Source organism: Ammospiza nelsoni, chromosome 13 (assembly GCF_027579445.1).
Source record: "Ammospiza nelsoni isolate bAmmNel1 chromosome 13, bAmmNel1.pri, whole genome shotgun sequence".
NCBI lineage: Eukaryota > Metazoa > Chordata > Aves > Passeriformes > Passerellidae > Ammospiza > Ammospiza nelsoni.
Genome location: NC_080645.1, coordinates 14,290,674 through 14,309,363, shown reverse-complemented (window position 1 = coordinate 14,309,363; position 18,690 = coordinate 14,290,674). Strand labels below are relative to the sequence as shown.

At 64.5% G+C, this 18,690-nt stretch overlaps 5 protein-coding genes across 7 annotated transcripts; 2 read left to right on the top strand and 3 right to left on the bottom strand.

Annotated features, from left to right (window-relative positions):
• Positions 1-811: 811 nt before the first annotated feature.
• On the bottom strand, positions 812-4,168 carry LOC132079113 (probable D-lactate dehydrogenase, mitochondrial). Its single transcript, XM_059481559.1, is given in 11 exon segments — positions 812-1,143; positions 1,220-1,331; positions 1,418-1,508; positions 1,586-1,713; positions 2,355-2,483; positions 2,556-2,796; positions 2,799-2,992; positions 3,264-3,405; positions 3,488-3,629; positions 3,866-3,978; positions 4,092-4,168. Coding segments are annotated over 11 exon segments (1,521 nt in total). The 5' UTR covers positions 4,155-4,168; the 3' UTR covers positions 812-977.
• Positions 4,169-4,801: 633 nt separating this feature from the next.
• LOC132079162 (chymotrypsinogen 2-like) lies at positions 4,802-6,930 on the bottom strand. Of its 2 annotated transcripts, none has more exons than XM_059481641.1 (7): positions 6,855-6,930; positions 6,638-6,741; positions 6,440-6,519; positions 6,254-6,332; positions 5,568-5,748; positions 5,059-5,192; positions 4,802-4,985 (listed from the first exon to the last, which is right to left on the bottom strand). In XM_059481641.1, exons 1-7 carry the CDS (start codon positions 6,928-6,930, stop codon positions 4,824-4,826), a joined length of 816 nt encoding a protein of 271 aa, XP_059337624.1. In that variant the 3' UTR covers positions 4,802-4,823. The 2 variants fall into 2 exon arrangements, with proteins under 2 accessions (XP_059337624.1, XP_059337623.1); XM_059481640.1 differs by having other exon boundaries at positions 6,864-6,930.
• Positions 6,931-7,625: 695 nt separating this feature from the next.
• Positions 7,626-9,449, top strand: LOC132079145 (chymotrypsinogen 2-like). The gene is made up of 7 exons (XM_059481610.1): positions 7,626-7,674; positions 7,815-7,918; positions 8,037-8,116; positions 8,224-8,302; positions 8,808-8,988; positions 9,081-9,214; positions 9,288-9,449. Exons 1-7 carry the CDS (start codon positions 7,626-7,628, stop codon positions 9,447-9,449), a joined length of 789 nt encoding a protein of 262 aa, XP_059337593.1.
• A 633-nt stretch (positions 9,450-10,082) lies between these two features.
• On the top strand, positions 10,083-11,025 carry LOC132079273 (probable D-lactate dehydrogenase, mitochondrial). The gene is made up of 4 exons (XM_059481773.1): positions 10,083-10,159; positions 10,273-10,385; positions 10,622-10,763; positions 10,846-11,025. Exons 1-4 carry the CDS (start codon positions 10,097-10,099, stop codon positions 11,023-11,025), a joined length of 498 nt encoding a protein of 165 aa, XP_059337756.1. The 5' UTR covers positions 10,083-10,096.
• Positions 11,026-11,481: 456 nt separating this feature from the next.
• BCAR1 (BCAR1 scaffold protein, Cas family member) lies at positions 11,482-18,231 on the bottom strand. 2 transcript variants are annotated; one of them, XM_059481673.1, is made up of 7 exons: positions 18,157-18,231; positions 16,647-17,336; positions 15,294-15,455; positions 14,965-15,069; positions 13,411-14,559; positions 13,113-13,202; positions 11,482-12,777 (listed from the first exon to the last, which is right to left on the bottom strand). In XM_059481673.1, exons 1-7 carry the CDS (start codon positions 18,166-18,168, stop codon positions 12,262-12,264), a joined length of 2,724 nt encoding a protein of 907 aa, XP_059337656.1. In that variant the 5' UTR covers positions 18,169-18,231; the 3' UTR covers positions 11,482-12,261. The 2 variants fall into 2 exon arrangements, with proteins under 2 accessions (XP_059337656.1, XP_059337655.1); XM_059481672.1 differs by lacking the exon at positions 18,157-18,231 and having other exon boundaries at positions 16,647-17,465.
• Positions 18,232-18,690: the final 459 nt, after the last annotated feature.

Sequence of the window (18,690 nt, the reverse complement as noted above, 5' to 3'; positions counted from 1 at the left end):
TTCAATTTGAGCTTCCCTGCCCCGGTGATGTTTACAGACTGGTCACTCTTTAACTCAGCTATAACCACTCAGAGACTGGAGAGCTGCAGCATCCCCGCCGCCCCTCCTGTGCCCCCTCGCCGGGCTCCTCTTGCCAAAACTGCCTCCCCTTTTCTTTTCCATCGGCTTTGAGTTGGACCCTTTTGAGGAGGGTATGGGGAAGGCCCCAGCGGCCCCCTGGATGCTCCCAGCCACCCCGAGTCGCAGGGGTGGCTTTGCTGGAGGTGCCAAGACGGTGTCATTTCATGGCAGTGACCCCCTCGCCCATCCCCGTCCCCTCCTGGCGCGGCGGGCGCGTTTTCGTTGGTGAGACCTCCCCTGCCGGTGGCCGTGCCCCTGCGGGAAACCTTTCTGTATTTATATATTAAAAAAAAAAAACGGGGGAAAAAAAGAGTTCAGAGCTTGGGGGGAGCTTCCTTCATTAGTCAAGGTGTTTTGATATGGTATTAAAACAATGTTCAATAAAACATTCACTGTTATTTTATTTCACTGGCTTTCTTGGTGAAGCAGATGATGCCAGTGGGGTGCTGGAGCCCCCCAACCATGCCAGTTCCCCTTCTCTGTGCCTGCCACGTGGGGATGGCCACAGTAGTGCTCAGCAGGTGCCAGAGAGCTCCCACCTGGCACCAGCAGCACTGTAGCTCAGGGCAAGTGGCTGAGGCAGGACCCTGAGGATGCCCTGCCCTGCGTGTGCTGTCTGGGACTGGGGCCTCCTGGGAAGGGGCTGGGGGTTCCTATCCCTCTAAAAAACTTCACGGCACACGGACGGTGTGAGTCCAAAGGGTTTATTGGGGGTTTGGGGATCCCTGACCCCCAGAAGTGGGGATAGGGTGATCAGTAGGGACACCTGCAGTGGCACTGAAGGGCAGCATGGCCACCCTGGCCTTACCTCCAGGGGCTGAGGCTCCCCAGTGCCAGCGCAGTGCTGGTGCTGCCCCTCAGAGCACCTTGCCAGGGTTCATGAGGTTGTGGGGGTCGAGTGCAGCCTTGATGGAGCGCAGGGTGTCCAGGCCCTCCGGGCCCAGCTCCTCCTGCAGCAGTGCCCGCTTGCCCAGCCCCACGCCGTGCTCCCCGGTGCAGGTGCCCCCTGCTGCCAGCGCCCGCCTGCGGGACAGGGAAGGACAGGGGATGGGGACATCTGTCCGTCCAGCCCCGGCCCCCCAGAGCACCCTGGCCCCACCTGCCCAGGCGCTCGGTGAAGGCGTGGATGCGCTGGGCCTCCTCCGGGTCCTGGGAGTTGAAGACGAGGATGCAGTGGAAGTTGCCATCGCCCACATGTCCCACCATGGGTCCTGCAAGGCCATGGCTCAGATGGGGTGTGGCATGGAGCATGGTGACCCCCATCCCCTCTGTCCCAGGGGGCTGTGGTCCTGCTCACCAGTGATGTTGGAGGCCTGCAGGTCCTGCTTGGTCTCCACCACCACATCAGGCAGGCGGGAGATGGGCACACAGACGTCAGTGGAGTAGCCCTGGGCCAGGGAGAGCAGAGCTGTGGCACTCAGAGCACCACGGGCGCCGCTGCCATCATCCCCACCCCTGTGCCTACCTGGCAGCCGGGCCGCAGGGCCAGGGCAGCGTACCAGGCGTTGTGGCGCATGGACCAGAGCCGCTCCCGCTCCTCCTGCCCCTCCGCCCAGGCCAGGCTGGAGCCACCGTTCTGTTGCACAATCTCCTCTGAAGGTGACCAGGAGCTCTGGGACAGGACCCACGGCACCCCCAGACACCCAGCCCTTACCCAGCGCCTCCAGTGCACATCCTGGGCACCATCCACATCCTGGGATACTCCTGGTCCCTCTGTCCCTTGTCCCTGGGTCCCTGTCCACCACCCTGTGACACCCCTAGTCCCCCCTGTCCCAGGTTCATGAACCCCTAAGCAGACCCCCAGAGCACACCCCCATCCCTCACCCTAGTGTCTTCCCAGTCCCCATTCCAAGCATCCATTGCTGGTCCCCTCTCCCTGGTCCTGGGCATCTACGCCTTTCCTCAGGACACCCCTGATCTCCCATCTCCTATCCACAGGCAGCCATCCATGACTCCAGGCCCCCAGTTCTAGGCTCTGGTCACTTGTCCCTCATCCTGATGACCTCAAGGTCTCCAGTCCCCACCCAGCCCTGGGCACCCATCCCTCACCCCAGGACATGCCTGGTCCCACTCTCCCATGTCCTGAACATCCATCACTCATGGCCCCTCAGCACCATGCTTCACTTCTGAACACCCTGATCCCCCTGTCCCTGGGGAACCATTCCTTATGCCTGGGTGTCCATCATGGCCTCCAGCCCCAGACATTCCCTCCTCCTCCCGATTCCAAGCCATACCCGTCTGCTGCTGCTGCTCAGCCAGGCTATGCCGGGAGCCGTGCAGCTCCAGGAGGAGCGTGGCCGCCACTGGCAGCCCCATCTCACTGAAGCGGCTGCAGGCATCAGCCATCACCTCATCCAGGAACTCTGGGTGGGAGGAAGCAGTGTTGGGCTCCACCAGGGGCACCTGGACCCCCTCCTCTGGCTGTGGGTACTCACCGATGCGGGCCACGGGCACGGCAGCCTGCAGCACCTGCACGGTGCAGGCCACGGCCGCCCCCACGCTGGGGAAGGAGGCGATGGTGACAGCAGAGGCCTCGGGCAGCGGGTGCAGGCGCAGCGTGGCCTGGGTCAGGAAGCCCAGGGTGCCCTCAGAGCCCACGAAGAGTGAGGTCAGGTCGTAGCCGGCCGCCCGCTTCCTGCACAGAGCTGGTGAGCGGGCACTCCCCTGGCACAGGGCAGGCCCAGCACGGCCCCGCAGCCGCCCAGCGCCCACCTGGGATGGCGGCCAGGGCCGGCGGTGTGGAGCAGGCGCCCGTCCGGCAGCACCACGCGCAGGTTGAGCACGTTGGGGCGCATGGCGCCGTAGCGCACAGCATTGGTGCCCGAGGCACCCGTGGCGGCCATGCCACACAGCGAGGCATCCGCCCCAGGGTCTGCAAGCAGGGAATGGGCAGGGGAGGCAGGTGGGGATGGAGTCCACTCCCACATGGACACCACGGGGACTTCAACCACAGCAATACTGTGGGCACCCCCAAAAGGAATGGGGCCATGGCATTCCCATTTCTATGGGAACCCCTCGGAGCACAGCACACCTGTGGACACCACAGCACCCCCAACAATCCCACAATGCCCAGGCCTAAAGGAATCCCCAGCCCCTACACTGCTGTCACTCCCAGCCCCATGACCCCCTCTCGCCCACAGTACCGACAGGGAACCAGAGCCCGGTGCCACGCAGGTGCTTATTGAGGGCCTTGTGGGTGACACCGGGCTCCACCGCCACCGAGAAGTCCTCGAGGCTCAGCTCTGCGATGGCGTCCATGCGGCTCAGGTCAAAGCAGACGCCGCCCTGGGACAGGGGCACCCGGGGCTGAGGGCACGGCCGGGCACCCAGAGCCCCTGGGGGTCAGGGGTGCCGGGGCAGCCCATACCTGCACGGCATTGACGCCTCCTTCCAGGCCGGTCCCGGTGCCGAAGGGCACCATGGGCACACGGCTGCGGTGACAGAGGGCTGCCAGCTCCTGCACCTGCTCCACCGCCTGGGGCCACACCACCACGTCCGGGGGGGCACACCTGGGCACAGGCAGCACCACTGACCAGCTGACTTGACCCTCGCCATGGCCCTTGCCCAGCCTGGCATTGTCACCTGCCTCTTCCCTTCCCCACGGCCCTTTGGCTACCCAAACATTTCCCATTCCCGGACCAGGCCCCTCGTGTATAACCCTCCCCTTACAATGCTTCTTGCCTTCCCCCTTCCCTTCCCTATGACCCTTCCCCTCCCCAGGGCTCCCAGCCCCAGGGGCACTCACGGGTGCATGGACTCATCGTGGCCGTGCTGCTCCCGCACCGCTGTGGCCGTGGAGACATTGGGGGCCCCGACTACGGCCCTCAGGGCCTCCACGAAGTCAGGGGGCAGCGAGGGCTGCGGGGGAACAACGAGCGCCCGTCAGGGATGCCCTGGACAGGGTCTGATCGCGGGCACGAGGCCGAGTGGCCACGTCAGGGCCCGAGTGGCCTTTGGAGCCCCGGCCCCACCTTGGAGCAGCAGCTGCGGCGCCCCAGGGCTGCTGCCAGCGCCAGCACCCTCCGCAGGGCCATGTTGCAACGGGACAAGAACGGCACCATGGGAACTGCACGGCCTGGGACATTGCCCTCCCCCGCAGCCTGTCTGGCCCTCCCCCACGCTGACACCTTAAGGTGGCTCCAGCCACGCGCCAGTGTGTCCCTGCCAGAGGGACCTGGGTCCCACCGGTGCCTGTGCTCATGTTCCTGTGCTGTCCCCTGCCTGGGCCGAGTCACTGCATTCACCATGGCCCTACCATTACAGGGGTCCCCATGCCTGCTCAAGTATCCCTGCAGCTGGGCAGGGGTCCATGACCCCATAGGAGACCACATGTCCCCACACTCCTCCCTTCCCAATGAGGGGTCTGCATGCCCCCTGCCCCTCTGTTCCTGTGCGCAGCCAGGTTTCCCCATTTGGGCACAGGAGTCACCATGTACCCCCGTCCATCTGTCCCCATTCCCAAGCACGTGTCACCAAGTTCCCCTGTCCATCTGTCCCCGTTCCCAGCCAGGTGTCCCCATGCCACTCAGCACTCCTGGACAGGTGTCCTCTGGCCCAGAGAACTGACCCCAGTCCACCGCATGCCCCGAACCTCAGCTGGGGGTCTCCCGGCCACCCGCCTGCCCCGAGCCCCACTCCTGGGCGTCCTGGCATGGTGACAAGGACACAGTGTGCTCAGGAGATTGCAGCATTTATTGAGGGCCTCAGTTGGCCTCCAGGATGGAGTCGATCCAGTCGCGGAGTTTGGTGACGCGGGCGTACACGGTGGGAGAATTGGTGTCGCAGGTGCTGCTGCCCCAGGAGACGATGCCCACCAGGTTCCAGGCGCCGTCCTTCTGGCACACCAGCGGGCCCCCGGAGTCGCCCTGCACGGGGCAAAAGGTCAGCACCGGGCCGGGGCCCAGGGCCAACGGGGGCAGTGGGGGCCAGGGCACCTACCATGCAGGAAGAGGCTCCGTCGGCGCCGGCACAGATCATCACGTCGCGGATGCGGAAGCCCCAGAACTCCTTGCACTGGGTGTTGGTGAGCAGGGGCAGAGCCACCTGCTGCAGCACGGCCGGAGTGTGATTGGCTGCGGGGAAAGGGCAGCGTCAGTGCCGGCACCGGGAGCGGGAATGGGGAAGGGGCTGGGATGGGGAGGGCGGCACCGTGAGGATGGTGGTGATGGGTACAGGATTGGGTCAGGCTTGGGGGTTGCTGCTGGGATGAGGAATGGGACTGAGACAGAGATGGAGATATGGGAATGGGATGGGGATCCAGATTCACATTTGCATGGGGATCTGGATGGGAGATCGCCATGCCATGAGCATTATGAGTCAGCATTATGAGGATGGGTACTGACCATATGGATGAGGAAGGGGACAGGCAAGACCTCAGACAAGGATGAGAATGGGGTTTGGATGAGCAGCGGACAGGAATGGAGATGGGAACAAGAAAGTGCAGGTACCGTTGGCGTCAGTGAGCCCCCAGCCGGTGGTGACGCAGGTCATTCCCCCCGGGAATTCGTCGGTGGCCTTGGGCAGGCAGACGGGGGACACGCGATCCGACAGCTGCGCTGGAGTGGCCAGTTTGATCAGGGTGATGTCGTCGTGGATGGTCAGCATGTTGAACTTGGGGTTCTTGAAGACCTGAAGCACGCAGCACTGCTCTCAGCACCTGCACCCCCTGCCAGGGTGCCAGGCACTGGGCACGCCACAGGGATCAGTAGGACCCCTGGGGACCAATGGGGACCACGGGGGCTGCTCCTGTGGGTCCCGTGATGGCAGGGTGTCTGAGCTGCAGGGCCCAGTCCCTGCGACACTGGGGAGCAGGGACATCCCAGGTCACGACCCCTGCTAGGATGAAATGGACCCTGAGGCCTGAACCCCTATGCCTCGTGAGTTCCTGGGAACACGGGGACATGCAGGGCACCTGACCTGAAGGATGAGTGGGAGCAGGGACACCCCAGGGGATTGCCGTGCAGGGATGTGAGATACCATGGACACCTCGGGGAACCCTGACCCTCTGGAGAAGGGGACCCGGGGACTCCTCAGGAGCACGAACCCCAGGACAAGGGGGACCGGGACATAAGCCCCAGGCCGCCTGTGGTTGCCGCGGGATCCCGCAGGCACACGGACCCCGCCCCGCAGGTACCTTCTCGATTTTCAGCTCCTGCTGATCAGGGCCGGGTGCGTCCTGGTCGTAGGCGCCCACCACCACGGTGTCGGTTTTCCTGGGCACAGGCAGGCGCTGAGCACGGCGCACCGGCACCGCGGGTTCCCAGGGCACCCCGTGCCCGTGCCCAGCCCCGGCCCGGCCCGCGGCACAGCCGGTGCCTACCTGACGCCGCAGTGCGCAGCGGTGACCACCCAGTTCTCGCTGATCAGGGAGCCGCCGCAGAAGTGGAAGCCGTTGTAGCGCTGCCGGGGAGAGCTGCCCTCAGCGCCCGGCACCAGCGCCGGCGCCAAGGCCGGCGTGCTCCGTGCCCGGGCCCCGCACGGCACCCACCCCTGCCCCCGGCCCCTGCGGCGCTCTCACCTGCAGGGACACCTGCCATGGCCAGGACCCTGCCACCGCCGCCTCTCCGTTGACAATGCGGTTGTAGCCGCGGATGACGGGTGTGATGGCGGGCACGCCGCAGTCTGCGGGACACAGGCGGCCGTGGGACGGCGGCTCCGGCCGCCCCGGCCCCGTGTCCTCTCCCCACCGCTCCCACCCGCCCCAGCCCCGAGCCCACCCCGCCAAGCCCCACCACCCCACGCACTCTCAGGGAGGGCGGCACGGGCAAAGCCCGCCAGAGCCAGGCAGCTCAACACCCACAGCAGAGCCATTGCCACTGGTGAGGACTGACCTGCCCGGCACCCGGTGGCTCTTAAATGCACCCCTGGGCACCTCCCCGCTGCTGCTGGCCTTGCCACCGTGGCCTTGGGAGATAGCGTGGCAGCTGGTGTGGTGCCACTGGCACATTGCCAGTTCTGGAATCTTCTCACACAACTCTTTGTCGTCCCAGGCACCTGGACCTCTGGATGAAGCCCTATCTGTGTGGCAGGTTGGAAGGTCTCTGCAGACCCAGCCCTAAGAGAACTCCATGGTCCTTCCAAACTCCACCACTCCATGACAAAATGTGCAGGCAGCCCAGAAAACCCCACTGTATTTTGGGCTACAACTGCAGCACCTTGGGCAGCATGTCAAGGGAGGGGATTCTGCTCCTCTACTCCACTATGCTGAAACCATACATGCAGTGATGTGTCCAGCTCTGGCACCCCAATTATGAAGGACATGGGCGAGCTGGATTGATTCCAAGGACACTTAGGAGCCAGCATTTAGTCCAGGCCAGTGCTGTCCCACAGCCATAGCCAAGGATACTGGCTCCAGGTGCCATGTTCCCAGGCCTTTCCTGGAAGAAGTTCCATCTGCCACGCTATCTCCCAAGGCCACGGTGGCAAGGCCAGCAGCAGCGGGGAGGTGCCCAGGGGTGCATTTAAGAGCCACCGGGTGCCGGGCAGGTCAGTCCTCACCAGTGGCAATGGCTCTGCTGTGGGTGTTGAGCTGCCTGGCTCTGGCGGGCTTTGCCCGTGCCGCCCTCCCTGAGAGTGCGTGGGGTGGTGGGGCTTGGCGGGGTGGGCTCGGGGCTGGGGCGGGTGGGAGCGGTGGGGAGAGGACACGGGGCCGGGGCGGCCGGAGCCGCCGTCCCACGGCCGCCTGTGTCCCGCAGACTGCGGCGTGCCCGCCATCACACCCGTCATCCGCGGCTACAACCGCATTGTCAACGGAGAGGCGGCGGTGGCAGGGTCCTGGCCATGGCAGGTGTCCCTGCAGGTGAGAGCGCCGCAGGGCCCGGGGGCAGGGGTGGGTGCCGTGCGGGGCCCGGGCACGGAGCACGCCGGCCTTGGCGCCGGCGCTGGTGCCGGGCGCTGAGGGCAGCTCTCCCCGGCAGCGCTACAACGGCTTCCACTTCTGCGGCGGCTCCCTGATCAGCGAGAACTGGGTGGTCACCGCTGCGCACTGCGGCGTCAGGTAGGCACCGGCTGTGCCGCGGGCCGGGCCGGGGCTGGGCACGGGCACGGGGTGCCCTGGGAACCCGCGGTGCCGGTGCGCCGTGCTCAGCGCCTGCCTGTGCCCAGGAAAACCGACACCGTGGTGGTGGGCGCCTACGACCAGGACGCACCCGGCCCTGATCAGCAGGAGCTGAAAATCGAGAAGGTACCTGCGGGGCGGGGTCCGTGTGCCTGCGGGATCCCGCGGCAACCACAGGCGGCCTGGGGCTTATGTCCCGGTCCCCCTTGTCCTGGGGTTCGTGCTCCTGAGGAGTCCCCGGGTCCCCTTCTCCAGAGGGTCAGGGTTCCCCGAGGTGTCCATGGTATCTCACATCCCTGCACGGCAATCCCCTGGGGTGTCCCTGCTCCCACTCATCCTTCAGGTCAGGTGCCCTGCATGTCCCCGTGTTCCCAGGAACTCACGAGGCATAGGGGTTCAGGCCTCAGGGTCCATTTCATCCTAGCAGGGGTCGTGACCTGGGATGTCCCTGCTCCCCAGTGTCGCAGGGACTGGGCCCTGCAGCTCAGACACCCTGCCATCACGGGACCCACAGGAGCAGCCCCCGTGGTCCCCATTGGTCCCCAGGGGTCCTACTGATCCCTGTGGCGTGCCCAGTGCCTGGCACCCTGGCAGGGGGTGCAGGTGCTGAGAGCAGTGCTGCGTGCTTCAGGTCTTCAAGAACCCCAAGTTCAACATGCTGACCATCCACGACGACATCACCCTGATCAAACTGGCCACTCCAGCGCAGCTGTCGGATCGCGTGTCCCCCGTCTGCCTGCCCAAGGCCACCGACGAATTCCCGGGGGGAATGACCTGCGTCACCACCGGCTGGGGGCTCACTGACGCCAACGGTACCTGCACCTCACGGTGCCGCCCTCCCCATCCCAGCCCCTTCCCCATTCCCACTCTCGGTGCCGGCACTGACGCTGCCCTCTCCCCGCAGCCAATCACACTCCGGCCGTGCTGCAGCAGGTGGCTCTGCCCCTGCTCACCAACACCCAGTGCAAGGAGTTCTGGGGCTTCCGCATCCGCGACGTGATGGTCTGTGCCGGCGCCGACGGAGCCTCTTCCTGCATGGTAGGTGCCCTGGCCCCCACTGCCCCCGTTGGCCCTGGGCCCCAGTGCAGCGCTCACCTTTTGCCCCGTGCAGGGCGACTCCGGGGGCCCGCTGGTGTGCCAGAAGGACGGCGCCTGGAACCTGGTGGGCATCGTCTCCTGGGGCAGCAGCACCTGCGACACCAAGACCCCTGGCGTGTACGCCCGCGTCACCAAACTCCGCGACTGGATCGACTCCATCCTGGAGGCCAACTGAGGCCCTCAATAAATGCTGCCACCCCCTGAGTACACTGTGTCCTTGTCACCATGCCGGGACGCCCAGGAGCCGGGCTCGGGACGGGCTGATGTTCGGGGCATGCGGTGGACTGGGGTCAGTTCTCTGGGCCAGAGAACACCTGTCCAGGAGTGCTGAGTGGCATGGGGACACCTGTCTGGGAACGGGGACAGATGGACAGGGGAACTTGGTGACACGTGCTTGGGAATGGGGACAGATGGACGGGGGTACATGGTGACTCCTGTGCCCAAATGGGGAAACCTGGCTGCGCACAGGAACAGAGGGGCAGGGGGCATGCAGACCCCTCATTGGGAAGGGAGGAGTGTGGGGACATGTGGTCTCCTATGGGGTCATGGACCCCTGCCCAGCTGCAGGGATACTTGAGCAGGCATGGGGACACCTGTAATGGTAGGGCCATGGTGAATGCAGTGACTCGGCCCAGGCAGGGGACAGCACAGGAACATGAGCACAGGCACCGGTGGGACCCAGGTCCCTCTGGCAGGGACACACTGGCGCGTGGCTGGAGCCACCTTAAGGTGTCAGCGTGGGGGAGGGCCAGACAGGCTGCGGGGGAGGGCAATGTCCCAGGCCGTGCAGTTCCCATGGTGCCGTTCTTGTCCCGTTGCAACATGGCCCTGCGGAGGGTGCTGGCGCTGGCAGCAGCCCTGGGGCGCCGCAGCTGCTGCTCCAAGGTGGGGCCGGGGCTCCAAAGGCCACTCGGGCCCTGACGTGGCCACTCGGCCTCGTGCCCGCGATCAGACCCTGTCCAGGGCATCCCTGACGGGCGCTCGTTGTTCCCCCGCAGCCCTCGCTGCCCCCTGACTTCGTGGAGGCCCTGAGGGCCATGGTCGGGGCCCCCAATGTCTCCACGGCCACAGCGGTGCGGGAGCAGCACGGCCACGATGAGTCCATGCACCCGTGAGTGCCCCTGGGGCTGGGAGCCCTGGGGAGGGGAAGGGTCATAGGGAAGGGAAGGGGGAAGGCAAGAAGCATTGTAAGGGGAGGGTTATACACGAGGGGCCTGGTCCGGGAATGGGAAATGTTTGGGTAGCCAAAGGGCCGTGGGGAAGGGAAGAGGCAGGTGACAATGCCAGGCTGGGCAAGGGCCATGGCGAGGGTCAAGTCAGCTGGTCAGTGGTGCTGCCTGTGCCCAGGTGTGCCCCCCCGGACGTGGTGGTGTGGCCCCAGGCGGTGGAGCAGGTGCAGGAGCTGGCAGCCCTCTGTCACCGCAGCCGTGTGCCCATGGTGCCCTTCGGCACCGGGACCGGCCTGGAAGGAGGCGTCAATGCCGTGCAGGTATGGGCTGCCCCGGCACCCCTGACCCCCAGGGGCTCTGGGTGCCCGGCCGTGCCCTCAGCCCCGGGTGCCCCTGTCCCAGGGCGGCGTCTGCTTTGACCTGAGCCGCATGGACGCCATCGCAGAGCTGAGCCTCGAGGACTTCTCGGTGGCGGTGGAGCCCGGTGTCACCCACAAGGCCCTCAATAAGCACCTGCGTGGCACCGGGCTCTGGTTCCCTGTCGGTACTGTGGGCGAGAGGGGGTCATGGGGCTGGGAGTGACAGCAGTGTAGGGGCTGGTGATGAGGACACACTTAAGGAGCTGTGGATTGTGTGGTGTCCACAGGTATGCTGATTCCAGGGCAGTAGCAGAGGGGGTTGCCATGGTTCCTGAGGTTCTGGAAAGGCTGGATAGCCAGGACCAGGAATGCTTGGGGTCATGGGCTACCATCCTCTCTGCCACACCAAACCCATAGGTCGCATTGTGACCATGGCCCCTGGCAAGGTGCTGTGATGGACACTCATCTGATACTGGTTCTAGGGCCATGTGGCCCTAGTGCCCTGCACTACCACCCCTCATTTCCCCCCAACCCTCTTATTGGCCCACCCCTTGTGTCCCATTAACTCTCTGTGCACCAGCAGTCTCCACAGGCTAGTTTTTTAGGAGGACAGGATCTCCCCAGCCCTGCCACAGGGCCTCTCCCTCACCCCAGCAGGCACATGCAGATACCCAGGAGATAAGGGGTGTTTCTAGGCAAATCTTTATACTGCTGAGGGACTTGGGGCCAAGTTTTGGAGGGGGCTGCCACGTGGTAGCTCCGGGAACCAGCGGAAGCTTCCCCTGTTTTCAAAAGGCACCAATTTCAGTTCGCGTTTCGGTCACAGCTGGTACTGTAGCACAACCCGAGACGTGAGAACGCACACGTTAGCCCCTTCCTGCCCCAGCAGCTCCCCACCACCCCTAACCCCCCTGGGGACCCCTATCCCCAGCCTCCAGCACACAAGGGGACAGTACAACCCATCTCTGTCACTGTCCCACCATCACAGGAGATGGCTTCCACACCATTAGGACCTCCTGGCCACCACGGAGTTCTCCATAGTCTTTCCGAGAGCTGAGCAGCCACAGCATCACAAAGGGCATCTCAAATTGCATCTCAAGTTGCCAGGCACACCCTTGGCTCACCAGGGACATGGCCCCATGCCCTTCAGCCCAGAACTGGTGCTAGTTTTGTATGGAGAGAGGACAGCGGGCAAGGAGTGGACACAGATCCACCTCCCAGCTTTGCTTTGTTCTGGGCCCAGCTCAAACCATTCCTGGCCCCTGGCCAGAGGGAGGAGGAAGGGGTATGATGGCTTCAGCCCCTCACCTCTATTCCCACAGAGCCCCAGCCCCCCGGTGTGCATGGGAGTCTCTATGTACATGTCAGCTTACACCGGGTGGAGAGGACTTGCGTGGAGGGAAATGCATGTCTGGGGAACGGTGGGGGCCAGAGAGAGGGGACAGTGGCCCTGAGGCCATCACATGGCTGCCAGCTGGCCCAGCACCATCCTGAACTGCTGCGTGCTGTTGGCAAGGTCCTTGACACGCTCCACCATGTCCTTGGAGGCGGAAGGCGATGGGTAGTGGAGGGCGGCTGCCTTGGTGGTCATCACGATCTCCTTGAGCATCTCACACAGGAGGTTGCTGTAGTGCATCACCTTGTGCTGGACGTCCTGGGCCTTGGCCTGGCGGGACAGCGTGTCCCCAATAAAGACGAGCTTGTGGGCACTGAGGATGACAAACTTGCTGTGGGCCACAAAGATCTTGGGAGGTTGGTTGGTGCTGACAGCAGTGAAGAAGGCATCGACAGCATTGGTGAGCGTGGTGAGGTTGGCCTCACACTGCTCCAGGTAGAAGAGGAGGAGCTGGCGGTCAGCAGGACACAGTGTCCCCCCGCCCCGCGCGGGGCTGTAGTGCTGGGGGGGGCTCCAGTTGGACAGGTCGTTGTCGATGGGGCGCGTCACCTCCTGCTCCAGCCGCTCAAACTGCTTCAGCTGTGGGAGAGACAGGCATGGGGCAGGGTGGCCACTGAGCCAGCACCTGCTCCCCTCCATGGAGCCACCAGCACAGGTGGCCATGGCCACCAGCCCCAAGGAACACAGTGAGAGACAGCACCAGCCAGGACAGCCATGCTAGGCTCCTCTCCAGGATCAAGGTGCCTACTCCCCTCTTTACTAGCATAGCACTGGTATGGAAGGAAAGATAGAATGTACCATGAGAACATCCAGGGAAGAAGGCTGTGGTCAGACCAGCAGCAGAGGTTACAACAGAAGCAAGACATGGGGCCCTGTGCATAGCAGCACCCACGTGCCTGCCCCAGTGCCCTTACCTGCTGGTGCTCCAGCTGGTCCTTGCTCTGCCGGATGATGTTGCCTTTCTCCAGCAGTTCCTTCTGGGTCTTCTCAAACTCCTCCTTGCCCTACAGGGGCATGACATAGAAGGGGTCAGCAACATCAGCCTTGCCACAGAGCCCCCCCTGCCCTGGGACATCCCTGGTCCACAAAGCCCTCAAGCTGGAGGGTAAGAGCAAAACACAGACAGAAGCAGAGCTGCCTAATCCCCCCTGTGCCAGAGAGCCACCATCATAAACACTACCTGTAGGAAGCAGCCCCCATACCCGTGCCCACCTGGAGATGCACATAGTCATAATCCTCCATCCAGCCGCTCTCGCTGTTCTCGTAGGGCCCATCAGGTGACTCCTGGGCCAGCAACTTGGGAGGGGAGGGCAGGGGCCGTGACTGGATGCTGCTGGCCTTGTCGGAGGGGTGAGGGGGCCCATGGCCACCACTCTCCACCGCCGGCTTTGTCCGTTTAAAGAGAAGGGAGGCATTGCCATGCAGGAAGGAAGCCAACTGCTTAGTGTCATCAGGAACACCGCGTGAGTGCATGATGAAGTGCTCCAAGTCGTCTGTGCCTGGCTTGCTGCTAGCAAGAGCACTGGGGGCCCAGTGGCAAGCGTCCAGCGCTTGGCCATGCCGTGCCAGGGCCTGGTAGACCTCCTCCATCTTCTGCAGCTGCTTGCTGAGCTTGGTGTAGAGAGAGCGGTCAGAGGCCTGGGCAGCATTGCCCACTGCCCCCCGGGCAAACTCCAGCAGGTCCCGGAGGGCCGTCCGGACGCCCTCGGCTGCCCCACGGATGTTGGCAGCATTGGCCTCCATGTGCTCGGGGCTGCGCCAGTTGGTGCTGATAAAGGACATGAGGTAGGAGACAGCGCTGCTGACGCCACTCTGGAGCTTGGCCAGCGTCTCCATGGCGGCATCCAAGTCCAGGGAGAACTCCTTGCCGGCTCCCTTAGCCGGCTCCTTCACAGGCACCACGTCCAGCGAGGACGTGGAGACGTTGCTGCGGGTGCTGCCTGTGCTGGAAGCCGAGAGGCGCTTGGCATCAGCACCCTTGGCCTCACGGTCCACTTGTGGGGGGACGTCGTAGATGTACTCGCCCTCCGTGTCCACTGAGCCCTTGCCCGGGGCGTGCAGGTCCCGGGGCACATCGTACACCTCCTGGGAGGGGAAGCTGGATCCCCCCAGCTTCTTGAGGCTGGGGGGCACATCGTAGATCTCGTGGGAGAGTGGCAGCTCAGGAGCACCTTTCCCAGCTGCCGGAGGCACATCGTAGACGTCCTCTGGCAAGTAGGGCTCCTGCTGGGCCAGGATCAGGGGGTGGCGGGAGGGCTCGAAGGCTTTCTGCTTGGCAAAGGCGGGTGGCACATCGTACGTCTCCTCCCGCGCCGGGCCATCGGGCACGTCCTTGCTCACTGAGGGGGGGACATCGTACACCTGCAAGGGCAGAGCAGTGGCACTGTCAGCACTGCTGGGAGAGCTGGCCTGGGGTGGGCATGTGGCTGCCCTGAGCTGCAGGGCATGCAAGTGCCAGCACTGAGCATCCAAGACATCACTGGGATGAAGCCATGCACCCCAGGGGTGCCCCTGCCCTTTGGCACAGGAATCAAAAAATCCTAGAGCAGCCCAGGTTGGAAGGGACTTTGAAAGATCATCTGGTCCAACCTCATCCCCTGGATGTGAACATCCAGCAATCCATTCCTTGGCATTCTGAAAGCCTCCAGTGCCAGGGACATCACCACATCTCTGGGGAGACTGATTTAGTAAATTATTTTTCTCCCTGTAAAAATCTGTTTGTCATTCTTACACAAAGAAAGCTGGGAGCTTCCCAGCAGCACTTACAGTTTGGTGCAAGTTCTTCTCCACACTGGGGGGCACATCATAGATCTCTTGCCCCGGGTCCTGCCCATTGGGACCCTTCACTGCCATGGGAGGAGTGTCATAGACCTGGAGAGGGGGAACACAAGAGGATGTGTCAGAGAGATGGTGTGGTCACCCACCTCCTCTCAGGGACCAGGGAATGGTGGAGGTGCTCAGAAGTGGCACTGAGGTCCATATAGTATAGTTTTGGGTGCAATTTAGCCCAGTATGGATCTCAGGCTGTGACAGATCATCTCCCATTTTTAAGGGCAGATCCAGAGATTCCCCCCTGACACCCACAGCAGTCTCACCTCCTGGCTGAACTGGCTGGGGACCCCTCCTCGGACAGGCGGCACGTCATAGATCTCCTGGGAGCCCGTGGAGATCAGGTGGCGAGGGAAATCGTACTCAACCTGCTCACCCTTGGGGGAGTCATAGACATACACCTGGCCCACACGGGTGGGTACCAGCACCTGCAAAGAGGGAAAAAACATGATGTGGGCACTACCGAGCATCTCCCACCCTGCATCATTCCCCAAACCCAGCACCAGGGCCAGAGAGAGGATGGTTTGGATTCCACACTGGATTGCCTGGAATCAGGGTCGGCCCGGTGCCACGGGAGGGCGCTCCCCGGCCGGGTGTGCGGCGGTGCCGGGGACGGGATGATATCACCGGTTATTTATAGCGGTGAGAGAGTCTCTGCAAGAGACAAAGCCCGGCCGGCACAGCCGTGGCATGCAGAAAGCAGCGGCCGATCCAGGCATGGGCCGGGGTCTGCCAACACCTGGAGACCCCTCCCTGCCCACAGCTCCACGCCTGAATGGGTCATTTCATGGTGACACCAGAGCGGAAAATAACCAAACCCGGAGGGTAATGGCACCCTGCCCAACCAGTGCCAAGGAGGGCTGAGGTGTTGGGCTGGTTCTTCCTTTTCGGATGTTCCTTGTGCCCTGGCTGTGATTTGGCAGCTCCCTCTCCTCCCTGGCTGCTTCCCAGGGGTATGAGTTGGAGTAGCCTTCCCGGAAAACACGACACTGAAAGCACCTCACTCCTCTTCCCCGGGATGACGTGCCAGGGTAGGGGCAGAGCCAGAAGGAAGCCGGTGTCCATTAGGCTCCATGCTGGGGACAGCCTGGTGCCTCACCCTTGCCTCACCAGTGCACCTACAAGCACTGGCAGGCTGCCTGGCACAGTCGGGAAATGCTGGCACTGCCTGTCTGTTCCTGTGCGCGCTCCCAGGTGGAACAAAACCTCACAGCATTGTGCTGGGTACTACAGCTACTGCTACAGCTCCAGAACCCAGCATCCCAAAATAGCTCTGGGGATACCAACACTCTGTGCCCAAACCAAACACACTGCCATGTCCTGGGTGACACCAGCACAGCCCACATTAGAAACCATAAGGACCAGAATGCTGAATGCTGTGCCAGCCCCAAGAGGGGCAGCTTACACCAACTGGGGCACCTCAGCCACTGCAGGGACCCTCCCAGTGCACCCACTCCTGCCAGCAAGGATGCCCACACAACCCCAGCAATGGGGACATGGGCTGCCTGCTCCAAGTGTAGCAAGCTGAGAAGCCCAAGCTGTGCCACCTGCTTCTACCCATGGACCACAGAGCACCCCACAAACACAACACACTCCCACGTCCAGTCTCCCCATCTTACCTTGCCCTGGGGCTTGTGCCCTTCCCTGCTCCTCATGTCCAATGACGGCGGCACCTGGTAGATTTCTTGAGCCTGACCAGCTGAAGGAGGAACCTGGTAGACATCCTGGGGGGGACTGGCAGAGCCCCCTGGGTACGCCTCTGCTGCCTGGCCCAGGGAGGGGGGAACCTGGTAGATTTCCTGGCCGGGGTTGGGGAAGGTGTGGGGAGGTGCCTGCTTCGGGTAGGTGGAAGGCTGCTTAGCTGGGGCAGGAGGAAACTGTCCAGTGGGTGCTGAGCCCGGGTACAGACCCTGCTGTCCCTTGTTGGGGACTGGCATCAGATAGACACTGTCCCCTTGGGGTGCATAAGCAGGGTGCATGGGGGTGTATTGCGAGGCAGGTGACAGCGGGGTGTAGCCCCCTTGGTGGTGGAAGGGCAGAGCCGCCTGGGGTACAGATGGCTGCGGCGGTGCCTGTCCCTGTGCCGGGGCAGGCGCTTGCTGCTGCGGCTGCTTCTTGTCGTACATCCCCACGAGAATCTTGAGGCGGTTCCCGGGAACGATGCCCTGCCGGCCATGGAGCGAACAGAGCCACCAGCCATCCAGCCCCTGCGTGTTGCGCTCCAGCACCGTCATGATGTCGCCCTTGCGGAAGGAGAGCTCGTCCGGGGACTCGGCCACGTTGTCGTACAGCGCCTTGGCCAGCACGTTCTGGAAGAGAGCCCCGCGCCGGGGCGGTGAGCCGGGCCCCGCCGGCCGGTGCGGCGTCATCCCGGCGGGCGAGAGCGGGGCGGCAGCTCAGCACCGGGACAGAGCCCCGCGGGCCGGCAGCTCCCGCCAGCTGGATCTCCCCGTTCCAGTCACCGCGGGATTCCTCGCTGGAGCAAAACCCACCCTTCCCAGAGGTGGTGCTGGGAAGGGGCCGGGCCCTTCCGCCTCCCCGGTTTCGGGGGGCCTCCTCTGCCTCTCCCGCCCCTTCCCTCCGCCGACTGGGAGGGAGGAAGTGCCGGGGCGGTGAGTCAGCCGTGGCCATCGCACGGCACCCGCCGTCGGGCCCGGGCCCCTTCCACCCCGCGGGGTCCCCCAGCCGGGCGCCGGCGGCACCTGCCAGCGCTGCTCGGGGCCGCGGCGGCGGGACGGGTCGCGGCCCGCCCGGGATGGCAAGGCCGGAGTCCCGGCTGTCCCGCGGCCCTGCCCGCCGCCGGTGCCACCCCGCCCGGTGGGGCGGAGGCCTGGGGAGGCCCCTGGCCCCGCTGGGCGCCCCGCGAGTCCCGCAGCTCCCTGCCCCGCCAGGAGGGAGGGGAGCAGGCAAGGCCTGGCCGTCTCGGAGCGGGGGAGCTCGGCCAAGGTCACGCCAGTGGGATCGGCCGCACAGGAGAGGCCCTGCCCGGGCGGAGCGGTGAGGGGGCTGAGGCCTTCCTCCTCCTCCTCCTCGTCCTTCTCCTCCAACAGGGCCCCCCAGCAGCCGATCCCCCGCGCCCTACTTGTCCCCACGCACGCCCCCGTGCCCTCCCCCCGTGTCCCCGCTCACCAGGTAGTTCATCTTCCCGCGGGGCCGCTCCGGCCGCAGCGGGCCGGGTGCGGGGCCGAGGGCCGGGCCGGGCCGGGGGCGGCGGGGCCGGGGCGCGCGGGCGGCGGCGGCGCCGTAGGGATCGTTATAGCGCCGCGCGCGCCCGGCCCGGCCGCTCCGCCCGCCCCCATTGGCTGCGCCCGCCCGGGGGGCGGGGCCCGGGGCGAGGGGCGGGGAAAGGGGCGGGGTCTCCGGCGAAGGGCGGGGCGGGCACGGGGGCGCAGGGTGAGGCGCGCGTGTGTAAAGGGAGCGGAACGGGTGTGACACCGGCCAGGGGTGTGACACTGGACAGAGGGGTGTGACACCTGCCCAAGGCTGTGACACGGGCCCAGGGGTGTGATGCCGGCCCAGGGGTGTGACCAACTGCGACAAAGGGTAAGGGGAGCGAAACAGTCGTGCAACAGATGTGTGCACTGAAGGGTGTGCAACAGGTGTTGTAGTGAGCCTGCACTTGGTGTGTAACAAAGTCTATATGCGATGTGCAAGTGAAGGAAA